Here is a 21,251-nt window from a genome sequence, read left to right as displayed (position 1 = left end):
ATTTAGTCCTGTCCAAGTAGAATCTAAGTTGTCTGTGCACATCCAAGGAATGCAGAATCCGTTCCCCTTTGTTCTGTGGATTGGGAAAGAAGGTTGGCAAATGAATGGACTGATTAAGAGCCACACTGGAAACCACCTTGGGCATGAAGGATGGATTGGTCCTCAGAGATACCCTGTCCGCATGAAAGATGACAAAAGGCCCCACTGCCACAAGGGCCTGTAATTCAGATATCCTTCTAGCTGAAGTGATTGCTAAAAGGAAGGCTGTTTTCCAAGAAAGAAATTTTAAGTCTGCAGTAGCAGCTGGCTCAAAAGGAGGTAGAGTGAGCTTCTCCAAAACAAAGGTAAGGTCCCAGGCAGGGGTTGGAGCTTTCTTGGGTGGTCTTAAGTTCTTTGCCCCTCTGAGATACTGCTTGAGCAGGGGATGAGAAAAGAGGGGTGGTTCAATGTTACAGTGAGCTGAAATAGCTGAAGCATGGATTTTAATAGAGGAAAAAGACAGGCCCTTGTGAAACATCTCAGTTAAGTATTGCAAAATCTGAGGTAAATTGGGTGCTGCTGTGCTTATCCCTAAAGATTGGTTCCAGGCACAGAATCTTTTCCATTTATCAGCATAAGATTTTCTAGTAGTAGGCCTTCTCACCTCCAGGATGACATCCATCACAGGTTTGCTGAGGAATGATAAAGGTGAATTTAAGTGATTAGCCAAGCTGCAAGGTTCAATGTGGGAAGCTGAGGGTGCAGAATTTGGTTCTCCTGCTGAGACCGCAAGGAAGGGGTCTGAGGCAGGTGCCATGGAGATATTTGTGACACACTGTGTAGGAGTGGGTACCAGTGTTGGCGTGGCCAGTCTGGAGCAAGGAAAATCATTCTTGGTTTGTTCTGTTTGACTTTTAGCAGAACTTTGGAGAGCAGAGGCAGAGGGGGAAAGGCATAGACTGATAAGCTTTTCCAGCTGAAGGACAGAGCACCCACTTTCCAGGCTTCCTTGTAGGGAGTCCTTGTGCAAAACTTGTCCACTTGGTAGTTCTGAGGGGAGGCAAATAGATCTATATCTGGGCTCCCCCATTTGCTTATCAACATGTTGAAAATCCATGGTTCCAGTTTCCACTTGTGTGGGTCCATGAGATTTCTGCTTAGTCCGTCTGCCAGTGTATTCAATTTTCCTGGCAGGAATTGAGCTTGTATGTGCACTTGGTAGCTCAAGGCTGTGTTCCACAATGCCATGGCTAGTCTGCAGAGGGGGTAAGAATGTGTACCCCACTGCTTGTTTATGTACCACATAACCGTGGTGTTGTCCGCCTTTACCATTAGTTGTCCTGGAAGAATGCACTTCCCTGCCAGGTGAGCCTCCCATGCATAGTCTGATGCATCTGTAGTTAGGGTTTGGGCGGCAGGGGGTAGTGTGAATGGCAGTCCCTTGTTTTGGTGGCAGGCCTCTGCCCACCACAGGAATTCCAGGCATAGGCAAGGTATGATAGGAATCATTGTTTTCAGGCTGTGACAATGTTGACCCCGTAGACTTTTTAAGTACCACTATAGTTTCCTCATATGCAGTCTTGCATATGGAATTAGAAGAATGCAAGAAGCCATGAACCCCAAGGCTTGCAGTACTTGTTTTGCAGATAGAAGGGTTTGTGTGGCCACTTGTTTGAAGTAAGTTTCCAAATGAATTTGCTTCTCTGGCATGAGGAAAGCCATCTGGGCAGTTGTATTCAAGCTTGCAACCAGGAATGTAATTTGTTGAGAGGGTACGAGTTGTGATTTCTTTTCATTCATGGTGTACCCCAGACAAGTTAGAATCCTTTTTACAAACGCCAGATGATTTAGAAGTATGCCCTGGTTTTCTGCCTGAATTAGACAATCGTCCAGGTATGGATATATTTGAATATTTCTTTGCCTGCAAAATGCAATAACTGGAGCCAGGCACTTTGTGAAAACCCTGGGTGCAGTAGACAAGCCAAAGGGCAGTGCAGAGAACTGATAATGCAAGTAGCCTGCCTTGAAGTGTAGGTATCTTCTGCAAGATTCCCTGATTGGGATGTGCAGGTATGCTTCTTTTAAATCTAAAGTTGCCAACCAGGCATCTTTGACTAGCATAGGAAGTAACTGGTGAAGAGTCAGCATCTTGAATTTTGGAATGTCCAGAAAGGTGTTTAGAGTAGACAGGTCCAGAATTGGACGCCATGATTTGTCTTTTCTGGGTACCAGGAAAAGCCTGGAAAAGAAACCTTGTCCCTTTTCCTCTTCTGGCACTGGCTGAATAGCCCCCATGTGTAAGAGGGAAAGTACTTGTTTTTGAGCCTCTGCCCACTGATTTGATGGCAGGTCTGGCCACCCGTTTGGTGTTGGCAACATGTGGAAATGAAATCTGTATCCCTGGGACACTATATTTAAAACCCATTTGTCCTGGGTTATGAGTTCCCAGTTCTTTGCACAAAGAGCAATCTTTCCCCCCAAAGGGGTGTCTAAAATATAAGTACTTGGTAATTTTAAAAGGAAGTCATTGAGACTGTTTACTATAGAGGGGGTGTCTTATTTCCAGATTTGGAAGTGGAGGCCCCCCATTGCTTAGTTCTGAGAGTCCCCTGGGTCTGAAACCTGGTGCTTTTGGTGTGTCTGGGTTTGGCTTAAGAGGATCTGGAAGGAGCTGGAAAAGACCAATTCTTAGTAGGCCAGTGCCTACTAAATCTTGTTGGTTGCACTTGTAAGAAATCTTTAACAGTTTGCATAGATTTAGCTTTATCTTCCATCTTTTTAAAAACTTCTTCAGCCTTACTGCCAAACAGATGGTCCTGATTTAAAGGAGCATCCAAGAATTTCACTTTAACATGATCAGGCAAAGATTGCTCCTTAAGCCAAGCATGCCTTCTAAGCACAGACCCAGTAACAGCAGCCCTGCAGGAGGCCTCTAAAGAATCAAAACCACAATGCAAAGTATGTTTTCCAACTTGTTCAGCAGAATGCAATAAATCCTGTAAATCTTTATTTTCCACACAGTCAGGAAACAACATCATTTTTTGTTTAAGCAGTCCAATAATATGCTGTTAATATTTTAACATATGAAATTGGCGGTTTAAAGCCCTGATTACCAAGGTTGCAGAAGTATAAACCTTCTTACTCCATCTATCCAGCACCCTAGTGTCTCTATCAGAAGGGGTAGGATTTTTTGCAGTAGAAGCCTTAATGCCCTTGGGCCCTTGAGAAATGGTTTCTGGATCTGCAACAGGATTTTTGAAAAGGAACTTGGAGTCAGGAACCCTGTGTATCTGTCAGGTTTACTAGGAGCTGGAGGCAAGGAATCAAGGGCCATACTGGATTCCGAAAACACATCATCAACAATGTTTAGTACAGGAGGTATAGCCAAGGGCCTATGCTGAGGTAGAAGAAGGAAATCCCTAAGCCTCTTTTTTGAATCAGAAAATTCCTGACTTTCCCAGTGGAAATGCTCCCTTAAGGCATGCAAAGTTTCCCCAAAAGAAAAATCCACAGGAGGGGAACCCGAGGGAATGGAATCCTCTGCATCAGAATCCTCAAATGTAGGTATCGACAAATCCAGGTCATTAGAAGAATCAGAAGAAACAGAAACCTGATCAGAAGATTCATAATCAAGCTCAGCCCTAGGCCTCTTACGGGGGGTGGGGGGGTTGACTACCCCTGATTAGAGTAATTAGATCTTCAGCCATTTTGATCATTTGTTTTTTAGGCATAGGGGCCTGAACATGTGGCCTGGGCATCGGTTTTTTAGACATAGATCGAGATTTAGGCCTTAGTAATGAAGGTGAAGTCGATTTAATATGCAAGTCTGTAGGCCTGAGTACACCCTCAGAAGCCAGTGCCTGCACAGTGGCTCCAGACCCATCCAAGGTAGAGACATCCGCGGGTTCCATAGGTGAAGCCTCTTGCGGCATACCGGACTCTGAATGGGTCTCAGTAGAGGCCTGTGAATCAGAAGTAGCGGGTATCAGGGGCTGCGAAAGCACCTCACTGAGTACTGGCGAACTGGCGACTGGCTTAGGAGAAGCATCGTCTGCAGTTTTGGACCTCGCCGGCTTGTCTCTGTCTTTATCTTTGCATTTTTTTGGAATCCCGGTAGTCAGATGGCTAACCAATGATATTTCTGGATAATTAAACTGAGATCCGAAATATTTAGAGGCAAAAATGTACCGACGATGGATAGTGTGCTGATTAAATAAAGCACAAAACCGACAGCAATGTTTGTCGTGGTCAGAGCCTAGGCAAGGAATACAGTACGAATGAAAATCTTTGTGCGGTATTTGCTTTCCACAAGTAATGCAATTATTAACTTTTACTGACATCGGTAAGAAGCAAGAGAAAGTTTCCCCAACGGGGTACATAGCTTTAAGTTGAAGGCATCAGTTCTGAAACTCGAAAACAAAAATTTCAGGAGTCGGCCGACCAGCCCTTGCAACCTGTTTCTGCTTCGGGCACCGCACGACAAGAAAGACTGATGTAATGGCGTCGGATGCATGTTTTATACCCCTGATGACCTGACGTCATGGAAGAAGGGACAGCAACTGATGCAGGACCCAAGACTTTGTTAATCAGGCCGACGGAGGGCAACCTGCCAGCAGATTACCCAAATGTAATGACTGCAACAGTGAAACACAAATAACATCTACTTTATCAATAAACTAATGCGTACATAATGCACAAAGCACAATATAAAATGTTCTTTGCTTCTTTCTATTCCAGATCTTTCTCCATATATTTTCCATATCCTTCTTTCTATTTCTTTTCCTCTTTATTATATCTTTTCAACACTTTCACTCACAGCCGCAATGTGCTATGTTCTTATGCAGTACTTTTAAAGGAATTCTTGCCTAGGGCTTGAGTCCTTCAGCCTTCATTTACCTAGTGTGTTAATGTAAGTAAGGCACACAATCAGACAGGGTTCCCAGGTCACTACTGAAAGATCACATGTACCGGATAACAAACATAAAAACAAATCTGCAACTCTGACTTTAAACCTCAGATTTTATAAGGTAGCTATGTTCCATAACAGCATTCATGTGTCATTATCAAATGAAGTACAGAGTCATTCTGTGTGGCAAAATATATCCTTATCACATTATTAAAAACATTTACCTTCAGCCCAGAAAGTTTCTGTATGTCTTCATCACAGACAGTGCAGCCTGTCTCAAAGGTCCAGATCCGGGGGATATAGTTTCCTAAGTAATTTAACTGTAGCTAGAAAAGAAATTTCACAGTTAGAGTTCTTGTTACTAAAATAATTACCTGTTACTCTTCCTCAGTGCAGCATGAAATGATTATCTTTATAAAAGGTAAAATGGCAATTTATTACATTGATATCAAGGGTTTGCATCTACAGAACAGTGAAAACCAAGTGTACCCCTGCAGATCATATCAGTTTCTAATCACTTGGCTGCTGATCCTAAATCAAAGCTTATTCATTACTGCAAGCATGCAGCCAAAGCCAAGGTTTGACGATCTTATAATATGTTACAGTAGGCATGAACATACACACACACACACACACACACACACACACACACACACACACACACACACACACACACAAACACACACACACACGTGCACGCATGCACACGCACGCAAGCATGTGGTGTGGGTGTGAGAGAGTGGATATGATACAAATGAATTAAGTTTTGCTTGACTTGCTACTACATTAAATTATGTCACTGATTGTTACTCCCTATAAAATCTCTAAGTTTAGTAAAATCACTTCTTCAGTTTGTTATGCTGCGGTGGTGATGCTGCGGTAGTGTTGTCGCCTCACAGTAAGACGCTGTCCGGTTCGATTCTCAGCTAGAGCGTCTTCTGTGTGGAGACATGAGTGAATAGGCATACCTTCATTGAAGGTTGTGCATCAGGGCTGGCAACTCGGCACGTAAAAATCTATCTGCCAATCATTAGCGGACCGGAGTTCCGCTGTGGTGACCCCTAACCGGGAAAAGCCGAAAGACACAACAACAACAACAACTTCTTCAGTTTGTTGAAGATGTAGTAAAGATGTAAAAGATGACAGGATGCACATGTGAAAAAATAAATATATACTGGGAAGAAATAAGTATGTTTTTAAGGAGTTATGGTTTGATAATTGTTCTTTAACTAGGTTGATAATACTAATGAATGTTCCACTTCCTTTATCTGTAAAAGCCAAACAACTAAAACAGTTCTAGAGTCTCCTGGCAGTTGCTAGGAAAGTTACAAAAATTGGAAATCAAATTCAGTTCCTACATTCACAGACTTTTTAAATTTAACAATACTATGTAAAACTGAAAAAGAAGTTATCAGAACAAGATCTATAAATTGTGCTAAAAGTTTCAGCAGTTGGGATAACCTTGAAATGCTGCTATTGAAATACCAAGACTCTTAATGTGTTAGTTGTATAAGATTACCTTTGGTGATTCATTGTATTCCTAACATTGTACAACAGTATGTGATGTTGAATTTCTTCCTTTCTGTGTATATATTGTAAATATGTTAACTTAATAACATTTTTCGTAAAATAAATAAATAAACAAATAAATTTATGTCACTGAGCTACAAGCCTAGAAACTCAGACACATGAATTAGACATATCACTTGAGCCAACTGCCACTGTATGGTCATTAAATATGCATTGCTAACACCAATTAATATGTGACAAATGGGCATATAAATTTGCATTCCATACCATTAATTTAAATGCAATGGGCCTTTAGAGCATATGGCAAGTATACACCACTACCTCAGGTTACAAGCAGCACCTGTCACATCAAAATACACAGAAGGACTTAAGCTACCTTGCTGTCAGCCCATTGTCTTTTAATACTTACCTTAACAATAGTAACCAAAACTCGGGCAAGATAACTTTGTTTGAACACATGACAATACACACATTTACAGACACACACACACACACACACACACACACACACACACACACACACACACACACACACACACACACACACACACACACACACATGCACAAACACACACTTTTCCCAGGAGGAGCTAATGATACCTTTCAAGTGCCAATGCCTACTTTTCTGTCTTTTTGGTAACTTTGTCTTTAGGTAGGTGAATCGTTCACAGCAAGAACACAATTACTGTACACACTTACTCCTCTGGCCTAGAGGATAGGAGGTGGTTTTATACATGCAAGCTAGAAAGTCAAGCTAGATAACAGAAAAAGAGGGGGTCAGTTTCTTTTTTTGCTCCTCTCTGTACTCTGTCTCCTACAGGTTACTAACAGGCTATCTATGCCTAGTATATAAGGCATCCTCGGATCCAGCTATGATGGACCTTTTGCACATCTGCAAAATGAACAGCATCAGAACCACTAAATCCAAGGATTTGAATTTTGCTTGTGACATAAAGAAGACATGATAATGAGACAGATACATGTCTGAGGGGATCCTATGCTCTGGACCAGGTTCACCATCCATGTGAAGCAGTCCATCCCTAACCATACTTAAGGGTAACCTCGACCAATGGATGGGAAGTTATAAATTCATCCCAAGTCTGGCCCTCCCCCATATCTCTAATAGACACAGGCAGGCAGTAATGCCCAACTAACATACCCCCCACATAACCACAAGAAACTTCTTAACTAACATATCCCCTCCTAACAAATGCCCATGATACATAAAGACACAACTGGGCTGGATTGTACAGCTAGGCTTATAAAGGCTCTGGTGGGCATTAGCCTAGCATATACCTATGAAACTATGGAACTAAGACAACTGTAGTACAGTATACCAGCTCAGTTGAACCCTTAACTTAATGAGTAAAACACTAGCAACAAGATTTTGAAACAGAATAACAAAAATTCTCTACACAAACTCTGCCACGTTAACAATATACATCTGTACCATGATAGATAGCCATTGGCACTCAGTATTTTCGACAATGCCTAACTATAAAACTACAACCACACTAACAAAACCTGCTTCCATCCAACCACAGACACAATATAAATACTAATTACACTTATACACTGTTACTCTAATAATCCTAACAATTGCCGCACACATCTCCTCTTATCACACCAATCTTGTATATCCTATTCCACCCCACTCTACCTCTCCCCTCTACCCACAAAAAATCACACCTACCAACACTATTATATCTCTCTACATACTCAACACCACAACAATCCATAATGCATACTACTCCCTACTCTCTCACCCCAACATCCCTAGAGTCTCTCAGAAATAAGATAGGTACATAATTAGACTCTTAAAAATTTTACTTTATATAGCAAACAAACCCAAACCGTGTCTCATATACTACTCTAAGCTGCACATCACCCCAAAATACCACCCACTCATACTCAATAACAGTCCGTCCTAGACACAAATCTGATACCTCGCTATTAAATATTAACATTAGAAGTATCACTGCCAAAGTCCATGAACTGCATGCCAACCTCTCTGTATACTCACCAGATATACTAATCACAGAAACATGGCTTAAACCAAATATTACCAATAATGAGATTCTCCCTTCAGGGTATAATGTCATATATCTAGACAGAATAGGTAAAAGAGGTGGCAGAATAGCCTTACTCTTTAAAAATCATCTTTCTGTAGAAGCCTTAGATCACAGTATTTTCAACTTTGACAATGCTGAAGTGTTCCTTTCTAAACTTATCATTAACTAAAAAAAAAACACAAACATAATTGGTGCCTATATCTCACTCAGTAACATCCAAACTTTAGAAAATATACTAAACTGGACCACAAAATCACTTCCCCAGGAAACAATAATCATGGGTGATTTTAATATTGACTGGTCAAACTGCTCTTCCCAAAACCTCACTAGTCATATTAATCTGTATGACTTTACTTAACTCATCCAAACTCCCACTGGGAATAACAAGTCATCTAATAAGCACTCCATACTCAACTGGATCTTAACAGACAAACCAGCCCACTGCCCTCGCTCTGGCCATCTCCCTAACTGCCTAAGTGACCACCATCCAACCTATTTACTTAGACAAAAACTAACCCAACTAAACAAACTACTTACCACTAATATGGAAGAAAAGACACCTTAATTCCAACAACTTTATAGACATAGTCAAACACTATAATTGGACACCACTGAAAACACTTCCCCTAGAAGATGCTGTAGAATATTTTATACCACCTTTCTTACTATCTTAAATACACAGGCTCCTCCCAGGTCTATAAGAATTAAATCTAACTTTGTCCCATGGCTAAACAAAGATACTAGGCAACTACTACAAGCAAGAGACAAAGCCTGGGATCAATGGTACAAAACTAAATCTCTAACTGCAAAGCAAACTTACTGAGAGCTTAGAAACAAAACAAAGAAACAAATAAAACAAGACAAAATTAATTATTACTCTAACAGTCAAACCAAGTATCAAAATAATCCAAAAAAAAAATTTGGTCTGCTATAAACAACATTCTCCTACTGGGCAAAACCAGTACACCCCACCCAACTACTAATAATACCTCAGACAACATTGCTACCCAAGTCAATAAATACTTTACCACAACTATTTTGGCCCTCTCCAAAAATCAAAGCTTCTTTCCTAGTACAGCTACCCCTACTCCAAGAAAAAACACCACCACATTCTTCCTTCAACCCGGCTCAACTGCAACAATAAAAAGTCTCCTTAAGAAACTAAAATCCACTACTCTAGCTGTAGACAACTTACCAGCAAAATTTTTAAGACTAACTGCTAACTTCCCATATAATCCCACTTCACAAAGAAGGCAATTCTACTGATCTGTCCAACTACTAACCAATTGTGATCTTATCCCCTCTATCAAAAATACTTGAGAAAATTGTACATAACCAGATTATGGATTACCTGCAAACTAAAAAGCTCCTAACCAGTACTCAGCATGGTTTCCGTGCATACCACTGGAGTACTACTGCACTAACATCATCCACTAACACTGTCAATTTCACAGAAACAATGGTACATATTTATCCTCTGTCTTCCTAGACCTATCAAAAGCCTTCAATATGGACTCCCACACCAAACTCGTCAATGTCCTTCTAAGATGAATCTACTTCAATCCACTCTTGCCCGTTTCCAGGACTACCTATATGGATCCCAGCCAGCAGTACGCTGGCAAGAAACTCTGTCATCCCTTCTTCCTGTGACCACTGGAGTTCCCCAAGGTTCCATATTAGGTCCCCTACTCTTCTCTATATTTACAAACAACCTTCACACTTCCGCCACGCATGCCTCAGTCATTCAGTATGCAGATGATTCTACAGTGGTATGTTCTGCTACTACTCTACAAGAATTATTTATAACTACACTAACTATAAGAATTATAATTACCTAATGAATTTTTCTTCTTCTCTCAATTAACACATCGGCCTGGTATCTACCTAAACTGTCTACTTATATTACTGTCTCTTCAGTTAGTACCTATGCTATTAAATGCATCTTTGTTGTACTATGTCATGATGTTACTCTGAATTTTTTTTATTTTAGGCAATTGCTACATTGCTTGTACATAACTTATGGCTAACCAAATTTCTCAAACGTATTGTTACTGCATTCTCAAAATACTGTACTTTTGCCTGTATATATTTGTATTGTATATTTCTCTGTTTCTGTACTGTACCTTACAACTTGAATTATTAAGTTTTTCTTATTTTTTTTTATTATTTCCTGGAGCTTTTCTCCTTGGGTCTCCACTGAAAAAGAGCTCACTGGGCCCAGTCGGACTAACCCAAGTGACAAATGTAAAAATAAAATAAAATAAAACTACAAACACTAACTCAAGAATTCTTCACAGCAGTAGAAAATTGGTTAACAAACTCCCACCTAATTTTGAACCTCAAAAAAAACAATCTCATGCTATTCCATCCCACTAAAGCTGCTACATCCCGCTCCACACTCAATGCTGTAACAACAAACAACACTACAACCTCACCCACACCTCACACCAAACTTCTGGGAATTGAAATAGACAGCAATATGAGATTTGACATCCACATATCCAAAACCATAAAAAAGTACACAAAAAACTTGGTGCACTGTATAGGAATAATCAATACCTCACTAACAATTCTAAAACTACTATTACCCAAAATCCATCTTATCTCTACACTGCTCTATGCTTCACCCATATTAACTAACCTAAGAAAATCTGAGTTAGAAAAACTTGACTCCTGTTATAACAAAACTGCCAGGTTTGAAGCTAACTCTGCCTTTAGGTCACATCACTTTGCAGCACTCAAACTCAACTGGTTAAAACTTCCTCAGCTCTTGCTCTTTAACCAACTAACTATGGCTCAGAAAATCTATCAACCAGAGAAAACTCCTGCACTGCAAAACCTACTACAGCCATACTCCAGGGCCAGATTTCTGCACTCTATTAGCAAACCCTTGATAAAGATAACCACAGCCAACAATCATTCTGACGAATCCCTGTTCTCTAACTATATAGCCAAAATCTGGAGCACACTACCCTCCAACGTAACATCTATCTCAACCTCAACTCAAATTAAAAAAGTGCTAAAAACTCATTTATTTACAAATTGGCTATGCCCATGCACCAATCCAGATTAAAACATCAACATTCAGCTGGTGCTATCACCCCTTCTAGGCTGACTCTAACACTATATATAAACATAGGTACTTTAAAATACTGACAATTTAGCTAGGACGACTTGCTTACAAATACCTCTGGATAGATTTTGTACTTCATTTAGCATAGTAGTTATATAATGTACTTATGGGACTTGTTTTTCTTTCGTAATAGTCATAAATTGTAACTAAGTGTGACAAAAATTCATTCAAGTTTATTCAAATGTTGTTACCTTGTATGTACTGTGTGGAGCTTTACTCCCCAGGCCTCCGCTGAAAAAGGACCTGTGTCCAGTTGGACTTTCCCAGTAAACAAATGTAAAAGAAATAAATAAATACATTTTCAATAGGTATCAGGAGGAATCAGCGAGAGAGGTTGTGATAGATCTTATCACCGAGGCTGGGCCTGATACGTCACAAAACTTATAACTGCAAAAGAAAAAAAAATGTACCTCTGATTGTCTACTGTAAGAAATGTTAATCACTAGCATGATGTCCTGTTGTGTGTATATATATGCTATATGTATGTTTGTTAATCATCAGCATGTTGTTCTGATGTGCATATATCCCATATGTATGTATGTATGTTCTACTGCTTTTTACTCTCATGTAATGTAATGTGGAGCTTTTCTCCCCGGGCCTCCGCTGAAAATGGACCTGTGTCCAGTCAGACTTTGCCGGTAAACAAATGTAAAATAAATAAAATATAAATAAATAATAAATGATGTAATACTTCATATCCACTGTCCAATACCTATCTAATCAGTACTATAGGAGTTTTGGGACATGTTCATTACTAAGCTAGGGTGTACTTAGCTCGTAGAACACCATGTGGACATACAGACCAAACAGCTAATCAGGCAAACTTCTTACAGAGTGCAAATCAAGTGGGATCAATTGCATGAGTTGTTGGATCTGGAGGTACGCCAGGAATTAAACAAATCCCGTGCTTCACTTGTAATGCTCAGACCAAAAGAAAGTATGGTTTCACCAGATTCTGCATAGACTCCCTCTCTCTCTTTCGGCTTTTCCCGGTTAGGGGTCGCCACAGCGGATCACCTTGTCCACTCATGATTGGCAGTAGAGTTTTACGGTGTTGAGTTGCCAGCCTGACACCCAACCTTCCATGGAAGGCGCACACATGCACTCACTCAGGCCTAGGGCCAATTTTAGTGTGTCAAATCCACTTGCAGCATGTCTTTGGGGATGTGGGAGGAAACCGGAGCACCCGGAGGGAACCCATACAACCACATGGAGTACATGCAGACTCCGCACAGAAGGCATCCCAGCTGAAGATTGAACCAGGGAGCTTCTTGCTGTGAGGCGACAATGCTAACTGCTGCACCACCGCAGCCGTTCTGCTATAGGAAACTAAATAGTCACACACAGACTTAGATGCTTACCCCATGCCCATAACGGAAGAAGATTTGTAGTAGTCGGGTAGAGGCAAATTGTCTTAACTGTTATTGACAGGTTCAGTGATATAATTTAATCTTTTTTAATTGCCAGTCACTTATTTGACATATGTTTTTGCAGCAGCAACCAGTCGAGGAAATCCTAACTGATCTAACACCCATGCCATAGGCAGATAATCCTATAAACCCATTCTACTATATCATACTATAAGATCATCAAACTTTGGTGGGGGATGGCTGCCATGACAGCATTAGCTCATCCACTGAAGTGTCAGGCTAAATTTCACTGATAATCTTTCACAGTATCCCTCTCAGATTCTTCCTGTCTGCAGCAAGGAAGAGGTCAGCTTATGCCAACCTCTTGTAATGGTTCTTTCTTAAGGGAGTATCTTCTAATTATTATTTAATTATTAATAATTGCACTGACTTGTACTTGTGGCATAAAAACACTTGCAACTGATACTCATTGGGTCTACTGCACCACCATGAATTTGATGTGCACAAAAAAATCTATAAAGGAACAACTTTGTTGTTTAAAATGTTACCCTTGACACAGGACTACAAAAAGGGCTATGCTAATCCCAGTGGCAGGCTGCAGAGGGGGTGAGCAGATGCCTGCATCCTGTGTATGACACCATCTCTAGTAATTGAATTAACTTTCTGTTTTCTCCGAACCAGTAGCCACAAAGTTTACTAAACTGAGAGATCAGCACAATTGGAGACATTCCCAGAAAGTGGAATATCCATTGATGTCTCAAAAGTAAACTGCTGAAAGAAAACTTGTTAAAAGTCAGTTTCAATAAATACAAGCTTGCCTGATGATAGCAATTTGTTTGGGATAGAAAATGTATTTGCATCTATGTGCCTTTTTGCTGTGGTAGACGGGTTAGTCTCACAGTTCATTCTGTTTTTTTGGAAATTATTTTCCCCACTGAATTTTCTTTCAGCGGTTCATCATCTGGGAGACCAAGGAAATGTGAGGGAGGCTAGCGGGGGTTGGGAGTGATTTTCCCACACTGTAGTTGATACTGATTTCAAAAGAGTAAGCAAATATATAAGAGAAAAACATGCATCTTTATCTTTCTGACATATAAATCCTTAACATTAATTATTTACCTTGCTATTCAGATTTACTTTCCTCATTAACCATAAATATATAAAGGCCTTTGTCTGTAACTCTGGGAACCCCCGTCAAGCCTACTGGCCAAGCAGCTGTTCAAACTCAGATGTGAGTTCAGAGGCACATCTGCTGCAATGGTCACAGGCAATGGACCTCTCACCGCAGAACTGGTAAATGGGGAAGGGAAACAGGGAGGGGGCTGTAGTTTAGGAAGGGGAGGGGGATTTTAGGTTTAGGGAGCAATCTGGAGTTAACTCTAGATTATGGGTTAGGGAGGGGGATTTTAGGTTTTGGAAGTGAATGAGAGTTGGCACAGAGTTAGGGTTAGTGAGGGGAGGGGGGATTTTAGACTTAGAAAGCGATTTGAAGTTGGCTCAGAGTTAGAGTTACGGTTAGGGAGGGGGATTATAGATTTAGGTAGTGAATGGGAGTTGTTTTTAGGGTTAGGGTCATAGTTCTGGGAGGGAGAGTTATCTTAGTGGCAGTGCATGGGAATCTGGGTGGCAGGAGTTGAGGGACTTGCCAACAAGAGTGAGTGGCAGAAGGGAAGTGTGTTGCAAGCTAATGACACAAGAGCACTTGTAGTAGACTCCTGTAAATCTTGCACACTTGGTTTTCTGGCTCACTCATTTTGCAACTTCTCTCTTCTTTGGATCAGATATACACACAGTTACCATCCACTCTTTCAGTAGTAATCACTCTTCTTGCATTAAATTAACTCTGTTTAGCCTCAGGTTATAGTTCATAGGTTCATAGTTTAGTACTAAGCTAACTGCCCTTGTGAGCCATTTTAAGCCTAGCCAATTATCCTTTGTGAGACTCAAACCTTGCACCTTGTGTTTGTAAGGCAAACACCTTAGCATTAAGCCACCCTCCCAACATATATAATAAAGAGGTCAGTTTTACCCACAGCAATCAAAAGTATTCTACTTTTAACTTTCCATCATGGAAACAGACATGTAACCACCTCACACAGACGTCAAAAGCATAGCATTAGTATTTCAGTCCCACACTTGTAACTATGGTCTAGGATGACAGCATGAAAAATGGCCTTACTGCAATGCTGGTTGAAAAAAAAATAGTCAAAGGCAAAACAATCAACTGTTACTCTCCACAATGATGAATCCCATTTAAGGTAGCATGTCAGCTTATCTTCTTTCCCATGACAGTTTAATTAGTTCACTTTGATTAGCCTGACGATCCCACTCCTTATTATGTTTTCAACCTTAAATTACTTACAGTAATGCTCCCTAACATTATCTGTGCAGTTTAAGAAATGTGCTTAAAATAGTAAATTTGTGAAATACTGCTAATATCATAGTAAAGTCGCTCCTAAAAACTGGCCACTAGTTTAGTGGGTCTAACCCGGTCAACAAAGCATAACCAGAATAGGTAAATAATAACAATGCAACTGTAACATTCTGGAGCTACGTACAGCTTCTGTTCAGCTTTTTTAAGTAAAGTCCATCCATCCATCCAACCACAACCCCTTTTCCCATTAATGCACACATGACAAGCTACAACTATGTTAAACCTTGCAGCTTTTGGAATGAGTTTCCCAATGTACATTTTAGTATAATATGAATCCAAATTGACCATATAGACCAATTGTAGCAGGGGCTAGGGGGATTACCGAACCACTTGGGAAATTCATAGATGCAATATTGAAAAAATTCACAACATCTTTAAAATGTTTATGCAAAGACTCCTGGGAATTTTTAAGGAGCATTAAGAAAGAATTGTATCAGGGAACTAATTATATGGTAACAGTGGATGTAGTGGAATTATTCCCAAGTATTCCACATGGAACTGGGTTAATATGGTTCAATGATATGCTGGCAGAGCATTCAAAATTAGGAGGCAAAATGATAGCATTATTGGTTGAACTAATGGAGGTTATCTTGAAAAACAATTTTGTTTTTTTCTGTGGAGAATTATTCCGACAGAAAAAAGGTGTGGCAATGGGGACCCCCTGCGCCTCTGCATATGCTAACATTGTCCTAAGTTATTGGGAATCTAAATTTGTATTCAATACACGGTGGGCAGAACATCTTACACATTATCAACGCTACCTAGATGATATATGTATATTATGGAAGGGTAGTATTGAAGAACTTGAACAATTTATTGAATACATTAATGATAGCACTGAATTTTTAAAATTTACGTGCAACATTAGTACTGACAGGTTGCAGTACTTGGATGTAGATCTATGCAAAAATGCAGAAAAGGGTTGCTTCACGTCACGTATACACAGAAAAAATAGTTATTCCAATATGTTTCTCCATTTTAACAGCAACCACCCCGTATTCCAAAGAAAAGGAGTTATTAAAGGACAGATCATCAGGGCGGCTAGAATGTGTAGTGAAGAGGTGTTATTTAATGAGGAGTGCCTATTTTTAAAAACATTGTTTGAGGAGAGGGGGTACCCCACACAACTAATAGAAGAAATAATAACAGAAGTAAAAGATCAGAGAAAGGACAAATATTTTCCTTTATTAGGGGAAGAACGTAGAGACAATAATAGTAAAGCTGGAGAAAAAGTGAAAAACAAGGGTGTCTGTTCGTGCACACGAATTGCAATGAAAGTTGGTCAGTCGAAAGAATTATTAACAAATATTGCCCTATTGTAACTATAATCGAGGAATTTAAGAAAACACTTGGCAACAAACCCCAGTTAGTTAGAAGGAGAAACAAAAATTTAAAAGAGTTATTAGAAGCAAATTATGAAATGAAAAAAGGAAGAAACAACAAGAATGGCACATTTAGATGTAACACTTGTAGACAGTGTCCAAATATGATCGATAAGAAAGGCTTCTACTTGAATTCAAGAAAAATTTATTTAAGATCTCCAGGTTACTTTAACTGTAAGGCTAAGGGAGTAGTCTACTTAGGGTTATGTCAACATTGCCAATGTTTCTATGTAGGAAAAACGGAGAGGACGTTAGCCAAAAGGGTGTACGAGCACCTTTATGAAATTAGTAAGGGGAAGGAGACCAATGCATTTTTCAAGCACTCACTAACATGTGAAAACATGGAACTAAGACTTATGGTGCTTGAACAAGTACATGTTGGCCCCAGAGGGGGAGACTGGGAAACATCCTTGGAATACAAGGAACTGCTTTGGCAGGTGAAACTAGAAGCAGCAAAATCCCCTGGGCTTAATGGGGCTATTAGTATCACCAGCTTATTAAAAATGAGAAGGGCAAAGTTATAAAGTGGGGTAGGAGAATGATTAACCTTCAACAAACAAATTAGTTGGTTAGGCACCAAGAGTAGGCAACCTGGAACTGAATGATGTGGGTTGGCATTAGGATTACTATAGGCAGCAATACAATATGTACGCTGAGAGATGTTAAAAACTTTTCCAAAGATTTAGAATGTTAATGATGGTTAAATGAGACCACAAGAACAACAGTTAGAGGTCAGTCTTTGCTGGCTAAGGCTAGGTTAAACTATATTAAATGTTTAAAAAAGGATATGTTACACATGTTTCAAAATGTTATGAAGCATAATAGAAGCTATTTGGTTTTTAGCAATAGATGGTTTTAGTTATAAGTGGTTTAGTACAAGAATATTTTAGTTAGAATTTTAAACAGATGTCAATATTGTAAATAGGTACATGTTTTCTAACAATGTTAATAAAATGTGAACAATGTTGGGTAGATAGGAACAAAGTGAATAGGGAATTGTATAGGTTATGATGGGAGCAAAGTGTAGCATGGTATTTGTATACTTGACACAAAATGCTTTATCTCTTTAAATTGCAAATGTGACAACAACAATTTAATTGATTGTTAATTAAAGTATTTGGGTTGGACAAGGGTATTATAAATAGACTCACCACCCAATGTAAAAATGTCTTGAGAAAGCCTGGGAGGGCCCGGGTGAAAGCGCTTGACTGACTTTACTTTTTGGAAGTGTTTGCATTTTTAGCTGAACTGGTGAAGCTGTTACAATTAAAAAACTTTTTACTCAACGCTTGGTTCGTGATCCTTGCATCCTGGTTGTTTTAGATTACCAGTGGGTGCTTTTACAGAAGTGTTTTTCGTGTTTTAATAATATGAATCCACTCTTCCAGACCACTCCTGAAAAGAGGTACTTGTATGCAGAGGGTTTTGACCATTTAAAAAAAAATTAATGTGGGTTAAATTTGAGCTTACAGTAAGTTTCTTCAACTTAGGTTTGCAAGATGATATGATCAACAAATGGTAACCAGTTGGAATATATAAATGTTTCAAGCTGGTTGCTGTTTGGGAAAAAATATACATGGCTACTAAATCATATAAACGAAAAAAAACAAGAAGCATAAACCAGGATCGAAACACTAAAGGTGGAGGAGTGTCCATATTCACCAAGGATATTCACACCCCCAGGTTAGTTGCCCAACACAATGTGTCTGAAATTCTGCAGGTGCAACTAACACTAGGTAAGACTGCAATCCAAATTGTAGCTTGCTACAGATCCCTCACCATGCCCCAAGATTCTCATTACACCTTTCTAAACATATTGGAAAATATTAATATACAACCAACACCCTAATACTGGGTGATTTCAACTACCCTGCCATTAACTGGGAAACCTACTCGTGCACCAACACCTTTGCCCAACGGTTCTTGGAATTCATAAATTCCAATGCCCTGGATCAACTAATCCATAGTCCCACCAGGGGCTCCAATATCTTAGATCTGGTCATTACCAACATGGGAAATTGATGCTCCACACCTATGGTCACCCCCTCATTGTTCAGGTTAGACCATAAGCTAATCACCCTTAACATCCACATCCCACCCCCAACCCCCAGTAAGGAAACCTCCTTAAAAAACTACTCTAAGGCCAACTTCATGCTACTCAAGTCAGAAGTTACAAACCTCGTGACACCCATGCAAACGGGAACTGAAAGTTTGACTGCCGAGTCCTACATTAAGGCACTATACAAGCACATCCATTCATGCATGAATCGTGCCATCCCAAATAGAACCAAGATGCTCTCCTCCAAAAAAAGGAATCCAATCTGGTGGTCCCCTGCCATAAACAAACTTTACAACAAAAGGAAAAAACTGTTTCAGAAAAGAGGAAAATCCCAGGATGCAAAAAACTCCCTTACCAGCCTCAGTAAAAAGCTGAGATCCCTCATTAAATCCTCCAAAGCTAGTTACGAAAAAAAATTGCCAAAGATTCCAAAGACAACCACAAGGCATTCTATAACTATGTCAAGAATCTAAATGGCAATGCTCAGATCTGCTCTGAGCTACAACAGAATGGCATTAAATATAATGATCCCAAGGATATTGCCAATATCCTGGCAGATCGATTAAGTGCCAACTTCACCTCCCTCTCACCAACTAAATGGCCCATCTCAATACTGGAAGATTGCCAAATTCCGGTAATAATGGCCACACAGGTAAAAAACGCACTCTCCAAAGCTAAGAATACAGTATCCATGGGACCAGATGACATCCCGGGCTGTGTACTACATGAACTACAAAATGAACTGGCAACTCACCTAAGTGTCATGTTTAATCATACCCTCACCTCAGGCTTCGTGACCACTGAGTTGTGCACAGCTACAGTTATCCCACTCCACAAGGGGGGATCCACCTTGGATCCGGGGAACTACAGCCCCATCAGTCTGACAAGCCTGATCTGCAAGACCATGGAACGTATTATCATGGAACTTATAAACAAAGACATTGGCAACCTTAAAACACTGGACCCCACCCAGTTTGGGTTTGTGAAGGGCCGATCTCGTCTCTTGAACCTTATTGACTTCTTCGAATCAGTCTCCAGAGCCATGGATGAGGGTAAGGCAGTCCACACAGCCTATCTGGACCTCAACAAGGCCTTTGACACCATCCCCCACTCTGGAATCATAGATAAACTTATTAAGCTGGGCATTAATTCCTACATCACTCAATGGGTTGCCAACTGGCTTACTGACAGAACCCATACTGTAAAAGTAGCTGACTCCAAATCCAGCTCCAGACAACTGGCAAGTGGAGTACCTCAAGGTTCAGTCCTGGGACCTTTCTTGTTTGGCATCTACTTCTCTGAAGTGCAGGCCAACAATAAGGGACTCTGGCTAACAAAGTTTGCAGATGACTGCAAACTGGTAGCCATTACTGAATCCCCAAATGATGTGGATACTCTACAAAAGCCTTACAGAAACAGATGCTTGGTGCCAGAGCCATGGGCTCAAGCTCAATACCAAGAAATGTATAGTTATCCCTTTTGGGAAAAAACATGTACCCATGAATTATCACATAGGTGGCAGTACACTAAACACCGAAAGTGTGATAAGAGACTTAGGGACACAGGTGGACAGTGGTCTCACCTTCAATAACAACATCACCACAACAGTCAGGAAATCCTTCTATGTGGCACACCTCATCACTAAGGGCTTTTCATCCAGAAAAAGGGAGGTCATTGTCCCTCTGTACTCATCCCTCATTAGACCCATTATAGAATACAATGCCCCATTTGGTATGTACCTCTCAAGACATCTGCAACAACAGGAAAGGCCACAGAAATACTTCACTAAAAGAATCACAGGCCTAAAGCAGATGCCCTATGCTGACTGCCTTAAAAAACTCCAGCTATACTCTGTCGCATATCGTCTACTCTGGGGCGATCCCTGCTTAACATACAAGGCCATGTCAAACCCAGAGCTGTTGGACATGCTACACTTAAAGAAATCCCAATCCCTCAGAGCCACACACTCCAGGGATCTAAATCTTGTCATCACAATAAACAAAACATGCTGGAGGGATAGGTTCTTGACCCAGAGACTCCCCAGACTCTGGAATAGACTGCCCATACATGTCAAGCAGAGCGCCTCTTTGGCCCTCTTCGAACAGAACCTTGATGATTGGATGGGAGAAAGGAAATTCACTCCAGGGATCACGTCAGTCGCCCTGCTAGATAGGGGTCCAGGGAAGTAAATAGTGTGAGAAGAAATAGCCAGGGAATTGTTATGGGTTGGCTTGTATAGGCCCTAGGGCAGATAGCCTAGTACCAACCTATGAACCTATGAACCATACCATGAAATACGTTAAAATGAAAATTACCCATAGGGTAATAGTCTTAAATAAAAGCTATAATGCAAATTTACAAATGTCATGCATGTCCACACGTGCAC

At 40.3% G+C, this 21,251-nt stretch overlaps 1 protein-coding gene across 1 annotated transcript in view; it reads right to left on the bottom strand.

Moving 5' to 3' along the window:
- Positions 1–21,251, bottom strand: part of PLOD1 (procollagen-lysine,2-oxoglutarate 5-dioxygenase 1) — a 1,142,395-nt gene that overhangs the window by 618,925 nt on the left and 502,219 nt on the right. Inside the window, exon 8 of the mRNA XM_044063038.1 lies at positions 5,110–5,211. Within this exon, the coding sequence (XP_043918973.1) occupies positions 5,110–5,211 (102 nt within the window). The remainder of the gene's footprint in view (positions 1–5,109; positions 5,212–21,251) is intronic.

This window comes from Protopterus annectens, chromosome 2.part1, assembly GCF_019279795.1.
Source record: "Protopterus annectens isolate FY-2018-M chromosome 2.part1, PAN1.0, whole genome shotgun sequence".
In the NCBI taxonomy this organism is placed as follows: Eukaryota; Metazoa; Chordata; order Ceratodontiformes; family Protopteridae; genus Protopterus; species Protopterus annectens.
The sequence above is the reverse complement of the archived record's forward strand: the minus strand, read 5'-3'. Positions and strand labels throughout refer to the sequence as shown.